The sequence below is a fragment of the Condylura cristata genome, unplaced genomic scaffold (genome assembly GCF_000260355.1).
Source record: "Condylura cristata isolate star-nosed mole 26May11 unplaced genomic scaffold, ConCri1.0 scaffold00023, whole genome shotgun sequence".
In the NCBI taxonomy this organism is placed as follows: domain Eukaryota; kingdom Metazoa; phylum Chordata; class Mammalia; order Eulipotyphla; family Talpidae; genus Condylura; species Condylura cristata.
Window position 1 is genome coordinate 34,185,692 of NW_004567124.1, and position 21,328 is coordinate 34,207,019.

The 21,328-nt window shown below is 58.7% G+C and overlaps 1 protein-coding gene across 1 annotated transcript in view; it reads right to left on the reverse strand.

Moving 5' to 3' along the window:
- Positions 1 to 406: 406 nt before the first annotated feature.
- Positions 407 to 21,328, reverse strand: part of CSPG4 (chondroitin sulfate proteoglycan 4) — a 34,159-nt gene continuing 13,237 nt past the window's right edge. Inside the window, exons 2-10 of the mRNA XM_012728714.1 lie at positions 14,995 to 15,158; positions 9,654 to 13,190; positions 8,045 to 8,527; positions 7,586 to 7,762; positions 5,928 to 6,126; positions 5,711 to 5,845; positions 5,432 to 5,598; positions 3,408 to 3,591; positions 407 to 3,109 (exon numbers count right to left, since the gene is read on the reverse strand). Coding sequence (XP_012584168.1) covers positions 1,275 to 3,109; positions 3,408 to 3,591; positions 5,432 to 5,598; positions 5,711 to 5,845; positions 5,928 to 6,126; positions 7,586 to 7,762; positions 8,045 to 8,527; positions 9,654 to 13,190; positions 14,995 to 15,158 — 6,881 coding nt within the window. The 3' untranslated portion in view covers positions 407 to 1,274. The remainder of the gene's footprint in view (positions 3,110 to 3,407; positions 3,592 to 5,431; positions 5,599 to 5,710; positions 5,846 to 5,927; positions 6,127 to 7,585; positions 7,763 to 8,044; positions 8,528 to 9,653; positions 13,191 to 14,994; positions 15,159 to 21,328) is intronic.

Consider the following 21,328-nt stretch of genomic DNA (forward strand, 5'->3'; position numbering starts at 1 on the left):
TATCTATCTATCTACTATCTATCTATCTATCTATCTATCTATCTATCTATCTATCTATCTATCTATCTATCTATCTATCTATCTATCTATCTATAACTCAGGCTAAGAAGCTGAGAGCTGGGGACATTGCATCTCCTGGTTCCACTTCAGACAGGGACTAGCAGATCGAGCCGCAGGGCTCGGGAAACATCCTACAAAGACTGGCCCACCTGCCCATGCGGCGGAGTTGGGGTGGGGTGGGGAGAGGAGAGATCTGAAGGCCACAGGAGGAAGGAATTCGGCACTCGGTTGCCTCTATCCACCCACTGATTGAGGTCTGGCGGAATGGCCCGTCCCAGGGGAGTGCAGGCCAGTGTGGACAAGAGCCCAGCGCGCAGTTGGACAAACAACACACAGCTGTCAGGCCCTCGGAAGTACCGTTTATCCAGGCTCTGTGTTGCCGAGAACCCCGACTGCCCACCCTAGTTCCCAGGGGAGCCCACAGCCCTGCATGCTCCCCAGCCCAGCCTGCTGTGGGGCTGCAGACATGGTTTGACTGGCCCTCAGCCCCTGCAAGTGAGGCCTTGGGCACAAACCCCAGACCCTCCTCTGTCCCAAAGTGCACACCCCCAAGTGCCGTCCGCCTGGGCCTGCTCAGCACCTTGTTAAATAGCTTCCTTGCAACCCCCCCTTAAATAAACCCATCCCCAGAGCACCCCACCCACCTTCACCCTGAATATATTATTATTCTACTGGCTTATGCCTTCCAGAGACTAGAGGGGCTCTTTCTGCCCTCTGCTCTGCGGAATACCATTTCCCTAAAAAGCCAGGGAAAAAGTTTTCCTCTCAACCCTGGGACAGCGACAAGGGGTGGTCTGGCTTGTAGTGGAAAAGCCAGGAGTCCTCATCTGTCCCTCCCTTCTCCTTGACCTCTTTGCAACTCAGGTCAGGTGTGACTTACCCAAGGCCACAGACCCAGGACCCAGAGTCCTGGCCCATCGGGAGGTCATTCTGGTTGTGTCAGCCCAAACAAGCTCTAGGCAGAGGACTGAGTCCCAGGCTGCTCGTGGCCCTGCCCCCCAGCAGTTTTCCAGGCATGGAATACGCTGGTGAGACTCCAGCGTGACCACTCCATTTTAGACCCCTGGGACTTCCTCCCGGTGCCTCCAGCCCTGCTGTCTCCAGGTCAGTCTTGCTCTGGGGATACTCAGACAGAACCAGGGCAGGGAGCAGCGGGCCCAGGGCCTGAGCAAGCCTGCCCCTGGCCCGATCCACATCAGGGCCCAGGCCACATCTCACACCCAGTACTGGCCGTTCTTGAGGGCAGGGTTGGGTGTCCGGCAGAACTGCAGCAGCTCTGGGTCAGGCTGGCCCCCCGGCGGGAGCCCCTGGCCTGGAACTGCCGTGAGTGGGATGGCCTGGCCGGGTTCCACCTTGCGGAAGGTCTCCATGTCGCTGGCCAGGCCGTTGCGGGGCTTGGCGGTCAGCACCTGGACATTGTGCTTGCCTGTCTTATTGCGTTTGCGGAGGTAGAAGAGCAGAGGCAAGATGAGCGCCAGGAGCAGGAGGACCAGGCACACGGGGATGATCACGCTGAACATGTTCGCTTCTAGGAAGTCCAGGAAGCGGCTCCTGGCCACAGTGGGCACGGGGCTGGAGGTGGCTGGGCTGGGCTCGTGCATGGGGGTGCTTTTCTCTGGCTTCCCTGCCTCTGTCCGAGCAGCCTCAGGGAGACTGAGCAAGGCCACATGGTAGGGCCGGGCTGCACTGTAAGGCTCGGTGGCAAAGTCAAGTGAGACCACAGCTGGGGGGACGCCCTGTGCCCACAGCTCCAGAGTGAGCCCGTCAGTCGCAGGGCCAGGAGCCCTGCCTTCCGGCTGGCCCACCTCCAGCCCCAGCCTTCCGTCCTCCAGGTCCTGCTGGGTGAACTGCTCCACAGGCTGGCCACCCCTGGGCTCTGTCCTGGCCCGGGGCACACGGATCACGCGGCCGTGCCGGGGTCCTGCCAGGAGCCGGAACCGGGGCACACTGCCCGTGCGGTTGGCTAGCTCACCCGCGTTGAGGATGGTGGGGTCCAGGAGCAGGGTGGCCCCCTGGGGCCACGGTCCACCTGCCCACACATGCAGCAGTGCCCTCACGGTGACATTCACTGTGGCAGATGCATTGACACCCCTGGCCAGTGCCAGGACACTGAAGCGGTCGTGAGAGGAGGAGAAGTTGGTGAAGACAAAGACCACCTCGCCCCTGTCCACCTGGAGCTGGCTGAAGGCTGAGGTCGGCTGGCCGCTCACCAAGAGGTGCCCGTGCTGGGGCCCCTGGGTGAGGCGGTAAACCGTGTCTGGCTCTTCTCGATCCGAGACCACATGGAGCTGCTGTCGGGTCAGTGAGGCGCGCCCTAAAGCTTGGGGCACCTCTAGGGGCCCCTGCAGCTGCACCTCAATGGCAGACGGCAAGACGTCCACAGCCAGGGTCACGAGCAGGGGTGGGCTGGCCCCATCAGACACGCTCAGCTGGAAGATGCCGGCCACACTGCTCCCGTTGGCCACGAAGGTCAGCCGGCCTGCATCCACGTCGGCCTGTGTGAAGCGGGTCACAGGCCCTGGGCTGGTCCCTGCCAGGTTCAGGAATCCATTGTGGGGTGCCCGCTGCACCTCGTACTCAATTTCCCCGGGAGCTGAGTCTGGGTCCACCACACTCAGCTGGGCTCGAGTGACAGGGGTGTGGGAACCCCGGGGGAGCCGGAGTGGGACAGAGGCCTGTGGCTGAGGTGGCCGCTCGTTTACGTCCCGCACTGTGATGGTGAAGGCCTCTGCCGTGTGGGGGCCCGCCACGGAGGCACCTGCCGGCCCCTGGAGGTGGGCCCGGAAGCGGAAGCTATCCTGCTGGGTGCCTGCACCACCATGGGCATATACCAGCTGCCCGGCAGTGAGCTCAGACTGCAGGAAGTAGGGCCGCCCGGCATGGAGGGGGTCCTCGGACACCAGCAGCTGTCCCCGGGTGGGGAACTGTGTGATCTGGAACAGCACATCGTGCTCTGCGCGCTGGGCCTCGGGAACGCTGGCCAGTAGGTTGGAGGCATCCAGGGCATCCACAGTGATCTCAGCCCGCTGGCCTTCAGGGACCCAGAGACCTGGGGTGGAGGCACAAGATACGAAGGTCCCCCTCAGTGAGGGAAGGACAGTGGATCCTCCGACTAGGGACCCTCAGGTAAGGCTGCACTTCCCCACCAGGCCAGGTACCTGAGATGGGGCTCAGAACCCCAGGAAGACAAGACCTGTACCCCGTTTCTGAGCCCAAAGCTACCCTTTTCACCTTCCCTGTCACTGTCCGGGTCCTGGAGCCTCTGAAGAGCTCTGGCCTTGAGTCCTTTTCTCTCTGGGCCTCTCCCAGGGCCCCTCCCCTGACTACCAGCCCATCATGCTGTTCACCTTTGTTCTTCCAGAGGCGGCTGGGGCGCTGAGGACAGGGAGCCTCAAAAGACACAGTCACGGCAAGGGTGGCAGACACATCAGGAGCAGGCGGCAAGGACAGTTGGAGCGCCAGGGCATCGTGGGTCTCCCAGAACGGCTCAGCGGGCATCTCGTGCTCATACATAACATTTCCAGCATACACCTGTGGGACACCCCGTTGCTGGGAGGAGTGGCAGGTCCAGTGGTGCCCAGGAGCGCCCCCTCCAGGCTAGTACACGCTGGGTACTTTGGTCTCCTTGACAACACGGCTGCCACCTCACTCTGGGCTCTCTTGGCTGTGTTCTGTGTCTGTCACCCCTACGCCTTCTCACTAGCTCAGTGGGTCACCATTGGGCAATCACGGAGCATCAAAGAATGGGACTCTGTGACCAGAGGCCCACCTCACATCTCCTTGGGAAAACTGCCTCTTCTCTGGGCCCACGGGGGAAGTCTGACTGTGGGAGCCGCTGTCCACAGCAGCCCTGCCGCTCTTGCACAGATCCCTGTCTCTCCTGCCCACAGGGGGACACCACTTCTACTGTCTCCTGCCTTTTCCCTATTGGGCCAGTGTTTTCCCAGGAGATCACCCCCTCACCATGCAACCATGCTACTTTTCCATCTTAAAGAAAAACTTCTCTTGTTCTTCACTTTTTCCATCAAAGTTTGCTGCTCCCACCCTTTACACTCTCCTCTTCTACCCAGTGTCTACGTCTCGCCCATCCCTCGTGCTCAATGCCAGCCGTGCAGATGGCCCCTGATTTGAGTCTCCAGCCTGACTATCCTCTGCTGAACTCCACTCTGCCCACCTGCCTCCTCAGCAGCTTCGAGCCTTGTCTAATGGACGTACAGCTCAGCATGTCCCAGGCAGGCTCTGGCCCTGCCTGCCTGTGCAGGCCATCCCAGTGCAGAAGTGGCACCTGTATCTTCTGTTGGCCCAGGCAAAAGCCCTGGAGTCCCCTCTAACCGCTGCCCTTCTGGTCAGGGTCACGGCCATGGTGACCAACTATGCACCAGCTTCAGCCTGACTTCGCCTCTGCCCCCTTCAGTTAGCTCTTCACCCAAGGGCCAGGAGAAGTTTTACAGCTCTAAGTACGGTTATGTTGCTCTAGCTCAGGTTCTGTGATTGCTCACCGTTTGGCCACAGAGTCCCCACTGTGACCCTTCTGGGATCCTGCTAGCCAATTCCCTACCTCCACTGCCCAGGCCACACCTGCTGTTCTTCAGGGCCTGCGCATATTAAACACCAGGGAGTGTCCTCACTTTATCTGTGAAAGGCCCCTCCCCTCCCCTTCTATCCAATTGTGTCCTCTAGGCTTATCTTTTGTCCTCCCTTGCAGCGCATCCAATGACAAGGCTCTGAGGGACTCAGGGCGCCCAGTTGCCGGCAACCACCTCCTATTTCATTGTGGGGAGGGGGTGGGGCAGGAAGGAGGCCAGAGCAGAAACCAGGGCTCCAGGGGAACAGAGAACCCAGGTCAGGGAGTGAGGACGGGAGGCCCCAGACACTTCCCCACCCTTATTTGAGCCCTGCTTCCCAGGGGGCCTGAAAGTGCCCTGCCTGCTCTGCCCCTGGGGAGAACTGACTTAAAAGGAGCATTAATTTAAGCAACTGCTGGCCACCAGCACAGCTGGCGCAGTCTGTGGTCTCTACTTGCTGAGGGCCTGGGGGGGGGGGGCTCCTGTGTGCTGGGGCAGGAACGGCTCCACGGATTCAGCTGCTTCCTGGCCACTCTTCTGTTGTTTACGGGCCTCTAACCTGAGCCCTCGGCTTGTACCTCTGCCCCACAGAGGTAGGCCCCACAGCTGCCTTCATGTCAGAGGCCACTACCGGCTCCCCCTCCCTTCATTTGCTCATCCCAGCTTGGTGGATTCTGGGGGGTGAGACACACTGGACCATGGTGAGCCAGGGCTGCTGGCGCTGGAGCTGGGGCCTGGGACCTCACACATGCCCTGGGCAGACAGGGCCCCCGAGGCTGCGGGGAGGCTGAGTGATGGGTCCTTACCTCGGCCTGAGTGAAGTTCACCAGGGGCTCCCCGGTGCTGCCGTGCTGTGTGTGCAAAAGCCGGCCCAGCCGGGGCCCCCGCAGCACATGGTAGACCAGGTGGCGGGGGTCGGAGCCTGCGCTGGAGCTGGCTCTCAGGCTCTGGCTGGTGAGCTGCTGGATGGACCCTGTGAGAGGCCAAGGAGGCCTGGTCAGCCTCAGATCGGGAGCCAGGATGTGGCCCGTGCCTGATGCTTGGTGCCTCCAGCCCACAGGTCTGCCCATGCCTGGCACACCCACCTGGGCAGACAGTGAGCGTCCGGCTGCCCTCCAGAGAGAGGAGTAGCTGCTTCTGTGCTGTCACACGGAAGAAGTGTCCAGGGGACTTGTGCTCGCCATCAGAGAGGCCAAAGTGGAAGCCTCCGTCCAGGGCTCCTGCGTCAGAGGTGGGGTTGGGCCTCACTGGCCCATGCTGGTGACCCCTCGGCCGGCATCCCTCCCTCCCTCCCGGACCCACCTTTGTGGGAGAACAGCACGAGTCCATTTTCCAGCTGGGCTTGTGTGAAGCTTCGGACCTCCGTGCCTGGTGCCGTCTGTAGTACCACCCGTCCATTGCTGGGCTGTTCCAGGGTGTAGACCAGGTCCTTGGGTCCCGAGTCGCTGTCTGTGCCCCTAAGGGCCTCCGGAGGGATGGGCACAGTGGTCCCCTCCCACATCTGGGGACAAAGGCCTGTGAAGTTTCTATCCCTATCAAATTTATAGACCTCTTTCCTCCCTGTCCCTGGGAGACCTCCAAGTACACGGAAGCTCAGCCCTCAACTGGCATGAGGCCTGGGCCATCCCGGGCCCCTGCACAAAAGGCCCTCAGCTCATCACATTTGCTGCTACCCAGCTCCCGCCAGGTCCAGCCTCCTGCTCTCCATCTGCCTAATCCTGCTTGTCCTTCTCCAAAGGCTCAGAAAGCCCCAATGTTTACCCTCACTAGTTTCTCATGTCCTAACAGAAGTGCTGCTCACTCTGGCTTGGTCTAACCCTCACAGCGAGGTTGGGCAGGGACCAGGCACATATGGGTGTGGTGAGTTTTGGAGGTCAGGGCTCCCCTTCTAGGTGAGGGAGAGCCAGGGAGGCTGAGTTGCCCCCAGCTCTGGACAGTGTAGTCACAGCCCCCAGCAGGCGGGTGAGGGGCATGTTGGTGTAGATAGTGCTTCCCCATGCTCAGAGGGGAAAAGGGAACCCCCTCAAATCTCCCACCTGCCAGCAGGGCAGGATCCCATTTCTGGGGTTCTGTAACTAGGCTTGTTGGGTCAGCAACTTGGGGGCAGCATTAGGAGAGGTTCCCATATCCTGAAAGCCGACCCCCCTGGATTAATGGGCTCCCTTGTCAGGTCCCTGGCTGACCCTGGCAGAACTCCAGGGCCACAGTGCTTGAACAAGACCAGGCCTTGGTTCCGGCTCTCCTCAAAAAACGGCAGACAGCACCACCTGTTGGCTGAGCCGACACACAGCCCAACCTGCGGGTGGTCCCAGAGTATCCTTCAGCCTGTAAGGCACCCTCCGCCAGGGGATCCCCCATAGGCCCCAAAAGATGCCCCTAAAGATGCTCAGGTGACAGAAGGCCTCAGCCAACCCTCACTGAAGCCTTCTGCAGCTCCTGCTTATTCAGACTGCACACCCCAAAGCCAGCATTGAAGGCGCTGCCTAGGCTACTATGCTGTGTGTCCTCAAAGCCACCTCCTTTCTGTTCCGTCAGAAACTACTTTGCCACCTGTCTGGGCCTCAGCTTCCACCTGTGTCCTGTGGTGGTGTAAGGGGCAGCGACTTGGAAAGTCAAGCTGTGGTCTTCACTTGTAGGGGTAGAAATGGGGAGGTTAACTGCTCCCCACTGGAGTCTACCACTAAAGGACTCCAAAGAACTTGCTTTAGTTCTGGTCCTGAGCCACACAAAAGTCTCCTGCTGAAGGGTGAGTCCGGGAGCAGTGGAGTCAACCTGCCTGCTGTAATTACAAGTGTGCAGCAAACAAGCCTCCCGGCTGTGTGCTGTTTTCAGTGCAACAGCTGACCCCTGCGACCCAGTGAGGCACTGGCCCCAGAGGAGGAAGCTAAGTCAGAGAAGAGGAACATGTCCAGGCCACCCTCTGGGCGGGCAGGTGGGAGATGGCCCCAGAATGCTCTTACCTGCAGGCCCGTGTTTGTGGTGAGGACTGGGGGCTGGTCATTGACGGGCAGGACGGTGATGCTGACGGTCACGGGCTGGCTCTGGCGGTTCACCTCTGAGGCATTGGCCATGAGGATGAAGCGGTCTGTCAGCGTCTCACTGCCATCGTGCGTGTATTGAACCAGCTGCTGTTCCACCTGCGGGCAGTGAAGGCTGGGGGGTCAGGCCTGCTCTGAGCCCAGGCCAGCACCCTCATGCTTCCCTTTTTGGATGTGGGGTGGGGGTAGACTCCTTCGGAGCCTGTTTCTGAAGGTGGGAGAGGGACAGTCATTTCTTGTACAGTGAGGGAATGATGGAGAAAAGGAGCGGCAATCTCTATCCACCCAGCGGGGAAGGAATGAGCGAGTGTATAGAAAGCAGAGGCACGCCATCACCCGGGCTCCCTCGCACTACCCCTACGGCCTCCCCGACAGCCGTACCTCTCTCCAGGAGAAGGTGCTGGGCGTCCCATCTTGAGGTCTGTCCTTCCTCTGTAGGGCCCCATGTTGGGGGGGCTCTAGCACCTGCAGGTCGAGGGTGGGCAGCATGGGGAAGTAGGGCCCGCCGATGCGGAGCAGGGGCGGGCCCAGGCTGTGGGTGCCACCCTCAGGGACGCTGAAGTTCCCCGCTTCCAGTGGGATGGCAGTGGGCAGCACCTCCAGCTCCACGCGGACGCCCTTGAGGGGAGCCCCCAGCCCTGAGGTTGCGTCCAGGGAGAAGGCATCACTCCAGGCCTCGGGGCGGGAATGCACGTATAGGACCCTGCCTGCGTCCACCGCCTCCTGAGAGAAGCTCTGCACAGGGTCCAGGCTGGGAAGTTCGGCCACAGAGGCCCCGTGAGGCAACATCACCAGGTAGCCGGCACTCGGAGGGGTCTTCACCGAGAATACAATGTCTGCTGGGGCCACCGCCTCCTGGACTGCCTGGTTAACAAGGTCACCGGGACTCACTGGGGGCCACGGAAGGAGGCCGTCACGGCCCCTGAGTGACCAGACCAGGCTCATCCGGCATCCCACGCATTATCCCAGGGAGAGCCCCGACAGAAGACATTGCTCACTCTGTCCACACACAGTTAATGTGGTCCCGCAGCCTGAGGCTCACTTCCTCAGAGACGCACGCAGTTCACACACCCTCACTCAGTGGCGCAGACGTATGCCCTCACCACACACGGATGTGTGGACACAGACACACGTGTAACACACACGCGGACACACACAGGCGGGCCGCCCCTTTATGCCGCTCCTCACCACCAGAGGGCGCCTCATCCTTCTTGGAGGCGCCAACTCCTACTTTGCTGGCCCAGTGGAGCCTGCAGGCCAGGTTCATCCTCAGAGCCCCTGGCTGCTCCCTCCCGAAATGATCCAACTACCAAAGGCTAGCTGTCCCCCTCAAACTCGCATGACTGACTCTGCGTCTGGGCTTGGACCTGTTCTTTATGCCTAGATTACTGTCTCCCCATTCTCTACTACTGAAACCTTAGACTCCAAAGCCTAGCCCAAGCCGCTAGCACAAAGCTTTCTGATGCCACTCGTGTTTAGTCATAGCCTGCCAAAAAGCCTAGACAGTCAGAACCACAAGGGGCTCAGACATTGGTAATACAGGAGAGTCAAGTCCAGAGAGGGCAAGGGGTTGGCCTGAGATTGCACGGTAAGTCAGCGGGCAGGCCTGCCTGGCTGGCCGGTGGTAGCTCTATGAGGCTGGTCAGGGGCCGCTCCCTGAGTCTTTGCCTGGGGTTTGTGAAAGAGCTGAAGACCTGAGATGCAGCCAGGCCTGCTCCAACCAGTCGTCCTCTCAGTTGGGACTCATGACAACCCTCCCAAGAATTTGTATCAGAAGCCAGGGCCTCAGGCTGTACTCAGAGATTCTGGGTGGGCCCCACCATCTGAGTAACTAGACACAGCATGTACACGTGTGCCCATGGCATGTGGAGGCACGCTCACAAGCAGCTGACGCACCCATACACTCCTTGGAAACATGGGTTACACAGTGCACACATGTCCAGGCCCACCCCCACACCCAGCCCTGGAGCCACCACGGACACCCTTTTACCTGCAGCTGGTCCCTTTTGATCTCAGCCTCCTCCCCCTGGAAGACATAGATCTTCTTGTGCTGGACCAGGTGCAGGACAGCCAATGGCCCTTCCAAGGCAATGGTCACCTGTAGGGTGGTGTCTGTGTGTATGGGCCCTGCCTCCACAGAGAAGGTCAGGGTGTCCCGGGGGCTGAGGCTGCCATTGTGGCTGTAGACTATGGCACCATCCAGCAGGTCCTGCTGGGAGAAGGCTGTGGCTGGCTGGCCGGACCGGAGTAGCTGCCCCCAGCGCGGGCCGTCCGTGATCTGGTAGCGGACTTCGTCCCCACTGCGGATGTCTAGGTTGGTGTCTAGATGGAGCACTGCAGTGTTGATGGTGCCCTGGCCTCCTTGAGGAACCAAGAGGCTGGAACCGTTGGCCACACGGAGGTAGGGCTCTGAAGCCTGCACTTCGAGTAGTGCGGTGGCCTGGTGCCGCCCGTCTGAGACCTGCAGCTGGATCCAGCCTCGGTCAGCTCCGGAGTGCACAAACAGGACTCGTCTCTTCCTGAGGTCCTCCTGGGTGAAGCGGTAGATGGGCCGCGTGGGCTCCTCGGCAGCCACGATGCTGCCAAAGAGGAGGTCCTTGCGGGTCAGCACTAGTTGAGCGTCAGCAAAGCCCGAGTCGGCATCACTGAAGGCTACATCGTCGGTCGTGAGTAGCCGCTGACCGCCGCGCACTACGTGGAAGACTCGGCTGATGGTCTGCACGGGCGCGTGGTCATTCACGGGCTGGATGGCCACTCGGAAGACCCCGCGCACCTCCTCCCAGGCCATGCCACCACTGCCCTCACCTTGGCGGGTGGCCACAAATGGGATGTCATCTTCAGTGGTCTCTGAGTTGTCGTGCAGGTAGACCAGCCGGCGGTGTAACAGGTCATCATTGTTGAAGGACGTCACCACAGAGGCTTGGTCTCGTGCCCCCTGCCAGGCCAGCCTCCCGTGGCGGGGCTGCTCCATGACCTCATACAGGTAGCTGGCACTGTTGAGACTCTTGACAAAGAGGTGGTCAGCTGAGAGCACACCCTCGCTGCCCTCGGGCACAGTGAGGAGGACATTGGTGAGGACAGGTGCGTCCGGGTCACCACCGATGTGGATGGGGAAGGTGTAGAGCGGGGAGAAGTGCGGGGGAGCTGTGACCCTGAAGCGGAAGTTGTCTTCCATGGCCTCTGAAGCTTGGGCTGCAGCTCCGTAGGTCACCCGCCCAGCCTGCAGGTCATCCTGGGTGAAGCCTTGACCGTCTGTCAGTCGTGTGCCCTGCAGCCTCAGGTTACCCTTCCTGGGGGCCTGGACCACCTCATAGTGGAAGGCGGTGGGGCTCGGACCAGCCCCCTCCAGGACGGCCTCCAGATGGGCTGTAGTGAGGGCTTCGGGCTGGGTGTTCCGAGCATGCAGTGGCTCTAGGCGGAGCAGCCTCACCATGGCTCTCTGCACTGTCACCGGGAAGGACAGGTTGCTCAGCGTCTCCTGGCCCACCTGCATCTCCAGGGCCAGGTCCTCCACTGTGTCCTGGGCATGGTGCCGCGGGTCGGTGCTCAGGTATCTCACGCGGCCCTGCTCCACGTCCCGCTGATGGAAGGCCTGCGTGGTCCGCCACTCCGTGCCCTCTGCACCCCCAGCCCCCTGCTTCTGCAGTTCCCCGAACTGCAGGGCCCCGGCGACTCTGAACAGCACGCTCACATCCTGCCCCACGGCATTTGTCTCCACCGACAGGTTGGCCGGCAGGATGGGGGCCGCGGAGCCCTGGGCCAGGCGCAATCCCGTGTTGTGCCGAATGCGAATGGCTGGCCGAACGGCCACCACCCTCAGCGTAGTGGGGGGGCTGGCCTGCATCCCATCACTGACCCGGAATGTCAGGTTCGGGGTAAGCCCACCACTGTGGACATACACGAGGTTTCCTGCCTCCAGGTCTAGGCAGGAGAACTGGGTCACTGGCACCCCAGGCTGGTCCCGGTGCTGCAGGGGCAGGTTGGCCGGGGCCCCCAGCAGCTGGAAGGTGAGACCCTCACAGGTGGAGTCAGGGTCATAGGCCTTGAAAATCTCAGGCCCCAGCGGTTTCTGCGTGTGCTCTAGGATGACCATGAGGTTGCCGTGCGGGAAGATGACGTGGGGAGGGTCATTGACAGGCTTTATCTGCACGGGCAGGAGGTAGGTCTGGCCCCTCCGCAGGCAGGCAGGCATGGGCCCCCGGGCGGTGACTGACACTTCCAGCACCAGCTGGTCAGAGAGGTCCTCGGAGCCATCGTGGACGAAGCGAACCTTGCGGTTCACCACATCCAGGAGGGTGAACATCTTCCGGGCCTGGGCGCCTGGGATGTCCAGCTCCAGCTCGCCATGGCGGGCCCCGCGGCTCACGCTGAATAGCACCTGCGACTTGCGCAGCTCGGCTTCGCTCAGGTCCAGTGTGGGCTGTACGTGCCGCCCCTCCAGCCATGCTGTGCCCCCCTCGGCCACCACCAGTGGGCTGATGGTCAGCAGCTGAGTGAAGTTGGCAAAGATGGGAGGCAGGCCTGGCTCCGGCACACAGGGCTCAGGCAGCAACATGGCGGGCCACGCCTCGGGTGCCAGGGTGGAGAAAGGCTCGTCGGGGCCGTAGACATCCTCCTCGTACTCATCTTCCTCCAGCCTGCAGCCGGCAGCCATGTTGCGTGTCAGCAAGGCCTCCCGGAGGCCCCGCCTCTGCCCATTGACACTGAAGTCCTCCACGCAGCCCTGCAGGGAGACGTTGACAGCTCCCGGCGCCAGGCCCAGGCGGTGTTCCTGGAGGTGGCGAGAAGACTCAGTGTCCAGTCCTCCGAGGAGGAGACTGCCACGGGGCTCCAGGTAGCTGAGGATGCCACGGTTGGATGTACGCGTGGGGTACTGGTCCACAGAGATTTCCAGCCGGTGAGTGTCCACGTGGACGCTGACCTCATGCGGCTGCCCATCGGCCACGGGCACGCTGTTGTGGAGCAACACGGTGCCTTGGCCCTTCTCCACCACCGCCCGCAGGTGGCCCTCAAATATGTCCACATAGATGAAGTCCCCGTGGCGGCCCCCTGCCTGGAAGGCCAAGGGTGCCTGGCGGCTCCAAGTGGTCAGTGTAAACTCCAGGGTGCCTTCGTCTCGAGTGCTCCAGGCAGGGAAGGCAGCCAGTGAGTGGGGCCCAGAGAAGCCCAAAGCCACATCGTCACCTGCAGAAAACTCTTCAGCACAGCCCTCCTGCACGCCTGGGGTCAGTGGCCGGAGGAGGTTGTGGCCGTTGAGGGTGGCTTCATGGATGCAACCCCGAAGTGCGCGGCTGGCTCCCCTCAGGTAGGGCAGGGCAAGGCTCCCCGTGCCTCCCACGAAGATGCCATAGGGGACCTCTAAGAGAGCTTCTGGGACTGGGGCAGAGGCGTTGAGGAGCCCGTCGACAGACAGCAGGGCCCAGCTGTCTGAAACAGTGAACTCCACTGTGTGCAGGGCAGAGTCACTCAGCAGCGTCTCTGCTGGGGTCTGCAGCTTGAGCTCCTGCTGGCTGAGGAAAAGTGTGGCCTGAAGAGAGATGGAAATGGGGGTGAGGGGCAGCGCCTTGAATCTGTCACTTTCCCTGTGAAAGCATAGTGGGTCCCCTCAACAGGGGAGTCCCTGGAATGGGGAGCCTCAGACAAGTGCTTCCCAGGCCACCCCTCTCTCCTTCCTCGAGCCCTTCCTCATCCCCCTAACGCTTGCCAAAGTGAGCTCTGTGCCAGGTCTGGTGGTCTCTGGGGACTCCTGTGACCCTCCTACCACCCCACAGCCCCACTCACAAAGAAATGACATTTTTTTTTCCATTGCTTATTATAATTTCTTTTTTAAGATTTATTTATTTGTTCATACAGAACTGGGGTACAGGCAGAGGCTCAGGGGCGGTGAGAGGCTCCACCAGAGACAGAGCGGGGAGCAGAACAGGCAGATCGACGAAGTACACTGCTGAGGAGAGCAGAGGGCGGGTCAGGAGAGGTCTGCCACGCCATGTGGTCACCTCCGGGGCAGGCGGGGATCGAACTCACGCGCAAGTGGCTTAAGCTTCTTTGTGCTGTGCTTTAGCCCGCTGCGCCACCAGGGAGGGCCCTGCTTATTATAATTTTTTTAATAAAATGGTTTATTTTTACACCATTTTGTGCATTTTTTCATCTCAGTTGTAATCCCTGTGGGCTTCCCATCACCAAATCACCCTGTGCCATCACCATAGAGAAATGACATATTTTCCTAGCGATTCAATTTGATTTTTTTTTTTATTCTTCCCCTCTCCCTTTGATGAGAAGTACCAGGAAAAAACTGAAATCCAGAAGATTCCACCCGTGGAATAAGAGCCACCTGGGGATTCCCATAAGAGCCTCCCCACACCTTAGGGCAGGGAGACTCCCTGCTCAAGATGGGGAACACAATTGGGCACTCTGTGCTTGAGAGCCCTGCTTTGGGGAAAGAAGGGCATGGTCCTGTCTCTGGAGCGGGGTTTGGGGGCAACACAGGGTGATAGTAGAGTGGGGGGTGGCAGAGTAAAGGAACAGAAAGAGAAGAGCAGAAGGAACAGTGACCTTGGGAGTCTGAGTATGGATCACCCCTGGAGGGGTGTGGCATCACTGTCCCCCACAGAACAGAAGAGCACCAGCACCAGCACCAGATGGTGCTAGGCCAGATTCAAGAGCGACACCTTGTGGCGGAGAGAAGCAATGTCAGCAGGAGCTGAACTGATGGATAACCAAGCTTCTCCCAACTGGGGAATGGAAGCAGATGGCTCCCTAAAGTTTGGGATAAGACTTTGTGTTCTCAGATTATTTATGGCTAGGGGAAAGCCTCAAGGGAAAGTCTAAAGACTCCTAGCTAATAAATCTTGTGATGACTTGAAGGAGGGAACAGAAGATGAGAAAGCTGTGACTGTGCCGGTTGCTACGGGCATCCACAATGACACCGTGGATTGATGCAGTGCCGGCAGGATGCACCCGGGCTGCTGAGCGATCAGAAGAGGGGACCTAGCCCAGGTGGGAGCTAGTGGGGTGCTTCCTGCAGAAGGGATGTCTATACTGAGGCTTCAAGGAAAGGCTGGAGTTGGGCAGGTGCAGGGTAAGGCCTGAGCAGAGGGAGTGTGGTAAAGAAACCGTGGCAACACAAGACCATTGGCAGCTGGGAAGGGAGTGCTGCCAGAGTGGTCAGAACAGAGTGGTCACCACTGCCAGCAGGGGCAGCAGTGACAAGGGAGACTGGAGAGCAGAGAGCAGAGCCAGCCCAGGAGGGGTCCTCTCTTCTGGGGTGCTGCCGTCCATTCACAGTGGAGAACTCAAGATCCCCAGGAGTCTAGTAGGGAGGTGACACTCACCTGCAGGCGTCCAGAGTAGAGCTGCAGGAGGAGGTGGTCAGTAGAGCCTGCAGCCAGGAGAAGTAGAGCTTCTGGCTGAGCCGTGGAGAACTGCAGCTGGAGGCCTATGTCACTCAGGGTCGTCACCACAGGCATCTCCAGGTGATTCTCACCGAAGAAAGAGGCTGAGTGGGAGAAAGAGGCATGGTGAAGAGGCTTTTCGGGAGGAGGGCGGGTGTGCAGAGTGACTGGGGGTGCTGCAGAAAGGGGCATTATTACTGAGCAGCACTGCTTGGGCCTGGATCCGGAAGGCATGTCCTCATCTTGTGTTCAGCCTAGACCTTCATTCTAAAGGAGACCAGAAAGCAATTTCAAGAAACCCAGGTCTCCTCCTTGGAGGAAGTTCCTGGGGCCTCCTTCTCTGCACCCCAGAGGACTCTCCATTTTAGGTCTGGCCAAAGGGAACGTTCCGGGTGATAGTGCTGATCAGTCATTCAGAAATTGAGTTCAGGAGAACCTGGAACACATCCCTGCCCAAATTTCTTAAGTGGCTCCATCCTGACTCCCCAGCCACGCTCCCCATGCCACGCCTCACCTCTGTGGGCTGGGCTGGGGCCATGGCTGGAGCCTGGCGGTGATGCTAAGACAGGCAGCCCCCCACCCCCACTTCCCTCTAGGGTTGAGCCCCCAGTTCTCTTTAGGGGTGGGGACAGCAGCTTACGGGCTTGAGTCCTCTGATGAGCAAAGTACATCTGAGGCCAGGTACAGACCATGTGTGGTACCCACCCAAAATGGGTCAAAACTTTCTCTATTGCTCAGATTGCTTCCGGCTGTAGAACTATTAATGGTCCTGTGTGAGCAGTCAGATCCAGTTCATTGTTTCTACGGTAGCCAGGAGACAGGAAAGACAATAGCTGACTTCCCTAAACCTGGGTCTGAGGCTGAGGGTGGGGACTGGGGGGGAGGGGCTGCCCAGGCAGCAGGCCACATCTGCAGTTTCCCAGCCTAACGGACCCCTCAGGGCTTCCCATTCTGGGGCATCTCTTTCTAAGTTGCCACTTTCTCTGGGCAGTTTCCCCTCACCAGCCTCTCTTGACCTCCAAAATGCTGCCATGATTTCTGATCCCTTTTTTTGCTGAGATTAAGGCCAAATCTAACTTTTACTCTGCTCCCAGATGTTTGGGGTTAGGGGTGAGGGCAGGCAGGAATGGATTAAAAAGTTCTCTGTTGAGCATCTCTTCAACCCAGGGGGAGCAGGATGGATGGGTGACTTGGCATGGACCACACAGGTGTTCATGTCATCAGCCTAAGCCAGTGACATGCACCAAAGGGAGCAGAATCAACCCATGGGGGAATCCTGGGACTGTAACAGGGGGGTCCCTAGGAAAAGGGGAAGTTTCAGGTTCCCTGCCCCACCCAGAAGGAGCTGAGCAGAGAGAAAGGAGAGAAGAGAAGGAATGAGGAGGGGAAAAGAAGAGAAGGAAGCTGGATGGAGAACAAGAAGACGACCTGAGGAAGCCACATGGAGCAGCAAGCGTGTGAGGAAGAAACCATGCTTGTTTCCTGGCCCTGGACTGGTTAAGGCAGATGTGGGTGAGAGACCTGCAGGGAGGTGACTATGGCAGTGTTTATATTGATTTTGATGTTGCTCTTTTCCTCTCAGATTTGTCTGGCCATTTCTGACCCTTTTCCATGGGTCCCGGCCAGAAGGTGCTTTAGGCTTATGGTGGGTTTTCAGGCCTTGCTTTGGGCCAATCCCTTTTGGGTTGACTTTGCCCATGAGGGGATGAGTAACTTCAGGTGTTTTGTTTAGAAGTTATATTCTTTGTGCTCCATATTGTATATTTACTGTATTAAAGTCCCTTTTCATTAAAGTTTTATATGTTTTGTCTTGTTGCGGCGGATGGCTGAACCTACTTAGAGCAGGCAGGTTTGGGGCTTCAGGGGTGCCCCTCTCTCCCTGTCCTGTAACAGGACATCCGGAAGAATGTCCAAGCAAGAGCTGAGCTGAAATCCCCTCTAGTTATCTCTCTTGTCAGCACTTGCTGGCAACACCAGAGTCTTGTCTTGGAAATTTACAGAATTGAATAAGAACTGCAAAATCATCTGGGTGGATACAGCTCAGTAGGTCTACCTGGTGAGGGACAGACAGGGGATGGCAGGGGGTGGCCACCCACAGGGACACCCCATCTTCCTGGACAGAGATTCGTAAGAATGAAACACAGGCAGAGACTTTGGCCCAGGCCTTGCTGGTTTGTTCTAGAGGCTAGTTGTAGAACAAGACCTCTCCTACAATGAGGCCTGCCTGACCCTCTTCAGGCCAAGCAGCTTCCCAGCTTGAGCCCCGCTTTGTATTTTCTGGGATCGGAGGTGCTGGAGCAGAGCTGTGTGTCATGTGTCTGGCTTTGTTCAGGTGGGACAGACAGAATAACCCAGAACCTTGCAATAAAGTGGGTCCCAGTGAGCTGTGACAGTTCTGTTAGTGAATGCAGATGACAGCAAACTGAAGAAAGAAGGCCCAGGCGGCTAACTGAAACCCTTCACTACAAGCTGCTTAAAATGAGGGCCTTCCACCAGGAGCCATCGGCACAATTTTCTACTAAACCAGGAAAAGCTTCCCCACTACATGCATAGAATCATGTTGGTATGTTGTATGAGAATTTACACCGATTATAAACATCTGAAACTAAAAATAACAATGATAATAACAAAACAAAACAGTACACTAAGCTGGGGACATCCCCCCCAACGAGTTGGGGTGTATGGCTCCTGAGAATGGCCCCACAACCATGGTGGCCTGGAGCTGAGAGCAGCTGCAAGAGCTGACTGCTAAATTTTCAGAAATCCTATGAGCCAGATGCTGCTGCCCAGTGAGAATATTTATACCATGGGAAGAGGCAAATACAACAAAACAGGATGCCCTCTCATCTAGAGCCTGAGTGCTCTCCTGCTCACCATGCATGGAGAGGGGCCGGCTCCTGTGACCCCACACATGTGGCATTGAAAGACTGAGGCCATGACAGGCTTCAGAATGCTTCTGAACCAGCCAGGCCTAAGCTTCGGTTATCAACAAGGCACCAAGGCCAAGTTTAACTGTAAATGTCCTAATCTTGCTCATCCCATAGCAACAGCCAACTAGCAAGTAGGCAAGTAACCAGAACATATAGAAAAACGCCAGATGTCCTCAGGTATGCGGGCCGAGTAAGTGAAGGTCACATCTTACATGCATAGATCAACCAGGTTAAGACAAGATAACTTTGTTCAATGTCTACCAATCAATGTACTGTTGAGCAAAAACTTCCCTCTGCTGGGCTGAAGCTCCCCTCCTCTGTAATAAAAACCCTGCCTTCCCTGAGCTCAGGGCTCTCAACCTCGGCCCTGTATTGGTGCAGGTTGGGAGCCCAGGCTCGAGCTTACAATAAAGACCCTCGTGTGCTTTGCATCGGGATTGGCTCCTTGGTGGTCTCTGGGAAACTCGAAACCTGGCACAACAGTGTGAGCCCCTTCAATACCTCCTTTGCCAAGGTGGGTGTAAGTCTGCCAGGCTTGGTCCAGGTCAGGGCTCTAAACCAGGCAGGAGCTGAAGTGGCTGGCTGGCTCCAACCACTGCACCATCTGCCCCAGGACCCTCCCAGCAGCAGAGAGTCACAGCCGGTCTGCCCTGGCTCTCCAGCCAGAATGGGAGGGCCGCAGGAAGCAGAGGTCTGAATGAGCCCATTGAGGGGCTGGGCCCCGCTGTTTCCTGTGGGGTTGGGCAGGGAAGGGCTCACACAAGCTGCCTTGTGCGGCTGGGAACACACAAGCGAGGCAGCCCCCGCGCCCCAACAGAGGCCTGTGAGGCCTGGCTGGCCAGGGTTCTGGAAACTCTGACAGCACCATTCCCTCCATCTCCTGGTCTCCTTCTTCTGTTTCTCTTGCTGTTTCTGATGGGCTGTAGTTGTGAGACCCCAGAATCTCTATCTTGGGGAACAGCTGGAAGGGGGGTTTCATTATAATGGAAAGGGGTGCAGGATAAAGAAGTAACTAGGAATCAATCCCAGAAGGCTTCCTTGGGGAGGTGAAGATAGGGTAACGGAACAGGCCAGGAGGGAAATGTGCAGTCTCAGAAGACAGCAAGGCCAAGAGAGAGACTGGTAAGGAAATAGCTTTGGAAAAGTTGCAAACGAAGGAGTAAGGCCGTAGTAGCGTAGTAGCACAGGCCAGTTCAGGCTCACTAGCTCGACTGGGGTACAGGGGAGGCAGAGAGAGGGGAGGAAGAATCTGTACCGCTTGGAGGTCTCCCCCAACTCTCCTGGGTCAAAAGGCCCATGATTCATCACGTAGGCCTGAAGCAGCTGTGCGAGCTGTCCTCTGGGCCAGGAGAGGGCCCTACTTGGGCCTCAGGGTCACCACTCTGCTTCCCATCCCTTCCCCTCCATCGGTAAGGATTAGCCCCGGGGCCCTTCCGGGGCTGGGAGTCAAATACAGGTGGGTGGAGGGTTCATAGCGGCTGCCTGGGGGGAGGGGGCGGCGCCTGCCTGGAAAAACCGAGTGGGGCTCTGTGGATGTGTATTCACATGTGTGTGGGTGGCTGCTGGGGCGTGTTTGGGGTTTGTGTAAGGCTATGTGTTTGTGCATGTGTGCGCGTGTGGGCCCGGGAGCTACCGGGACAGAGCGGTAATTGTGTCCAGGCCTGTCCTGGCCTTGCCCGCCATGACTTGGTTGGGCCGGGCTCCGTGAAAGGAGCCGAGTGTTCCTGGAGGCGCCCGCCTCCTGCCAGGAGCCCATCCATTTGAGAGATTTGTCCAAGGTGGAGAAGTCCCACGGCTTCCCACCCTTCCTGCCCGCCAACAGGGCGCTGCTGTCTGGGTACCTCCATGCCTTTTCCTGGGAGGAGGGCCAGGAGCACAGAGGGGCGTGTGTCCTTCCTGGTCAAGCCTCCGTGTACCAGGAGAGATGCCGCCTAGGCCGAGGACCTCAGCAAGCCACCTGGCAGGGCACAGGCTGTGCTGCTCCTGGGCAGCCCCAAGCATGAGGCTGGCTTCCCACACGATGCCCAAGCCTCTCCTGTCCGAGGTTTCTTGGGACGAGGGGAGGTGTGGCAGTATCTGCCCATCGCTTCCCTACCCCTCCCAGGCTTGTGGGGTAGGGGCTGGGGCCTCGGTGCCTTTCCCAGTCTGGGAGGGTCCTTCTGAGCGCCCAGAACCAGAACCGTGGGACCAGCCAGTCCACCACTGTCCCCATCTGTTTCACATCACTCCCCCTCTGCGCCTTCTGTTCCCCATCTCTCCCTACTCTGGCTGTCAGGGTGGGGGGGTGCTTTCTTGCCCTCAGACAGCCTGGAAAGCCCCATGTGGACTCTCTTGCCTCCCCAGCCCTGAAGCCTCATTCCTGGGCGATGGCCTCCATGACATCAGAGCTTTCTGCAGTCCAGCCTGTGTGGGCTATTTGGCTTTCACTTTCCAGACGGGCAACCCGAGGCTCCAGAGAAACAGCCACCGATAGAGAAGCAGAAGTCCTGCCCTTCCTTCTCTGTCACCCGTGTAAGCTCTGGCACCCCCGCTGCACCCTGCTCCCCTAAATCACTCCTGCATGCCCTATTCCCACCGCATTTCTCGCCTCAGGGCAGCCCGGCAGCCCCGTAGTAGCAGCCCTGATGCGTCACTTCACAGGCAGCAGCAGCATTCCTGGGTGTCTGCAGCCGTCTGACTTTATAAGGGAGAAAGTCTGCGAGCCTGGAGCCACTGGGTAGGGTGGCTGCTGGGCAGGATGCAGTGGCCATTCAGAGCTGGGCACGGAGAGCGATGGGCAACCTGGGGAGGTGAATCCAGGGTTGCTGAGCTGGAATAGGAGGTGAGAGCTGGACGGGGAGAGAAGAGGGCCCCTGGCATTCATGCAGTCATTGCATCACAAATACAGTAATGCGGCGATGGAAATGGAGAACCAACTTGGGTGAGACAGAAAGATGGTAAAACTGAGAATGAGAAATGCAACACCCCCCCGACTCCACAAAGACTAAACTCAGGGGTCCAGCAGGAGGCCTGAGAAAGGAGATGGAGGAGGGCCTCCCTGGTGGCACAGAGGGTCAAAGCGTAGCCCTGCAAGCTGGCCACAGCCGCTGCTGAATTCCTTCCATCCCCGGTCAGGGAGGTGATCCACATGGCGCGGCAGACCTCTCCGGACCCGCCCGCTGCTCCCCTCTGCTCCCCACTCTGTCTCTGGTGAATCCTCTCATGGCCCCTGCACCTCTGATCTATACCCCAGTTCTGTATGCATAAATAAACAAGTCTTTAAAAAAAAAAAAGGAGGGCCCTTCCTGGTGGCGCAGCGGGTTAAAGCACAGCACTAAGAAGCTAAAGCCACTTCAACATGAGTT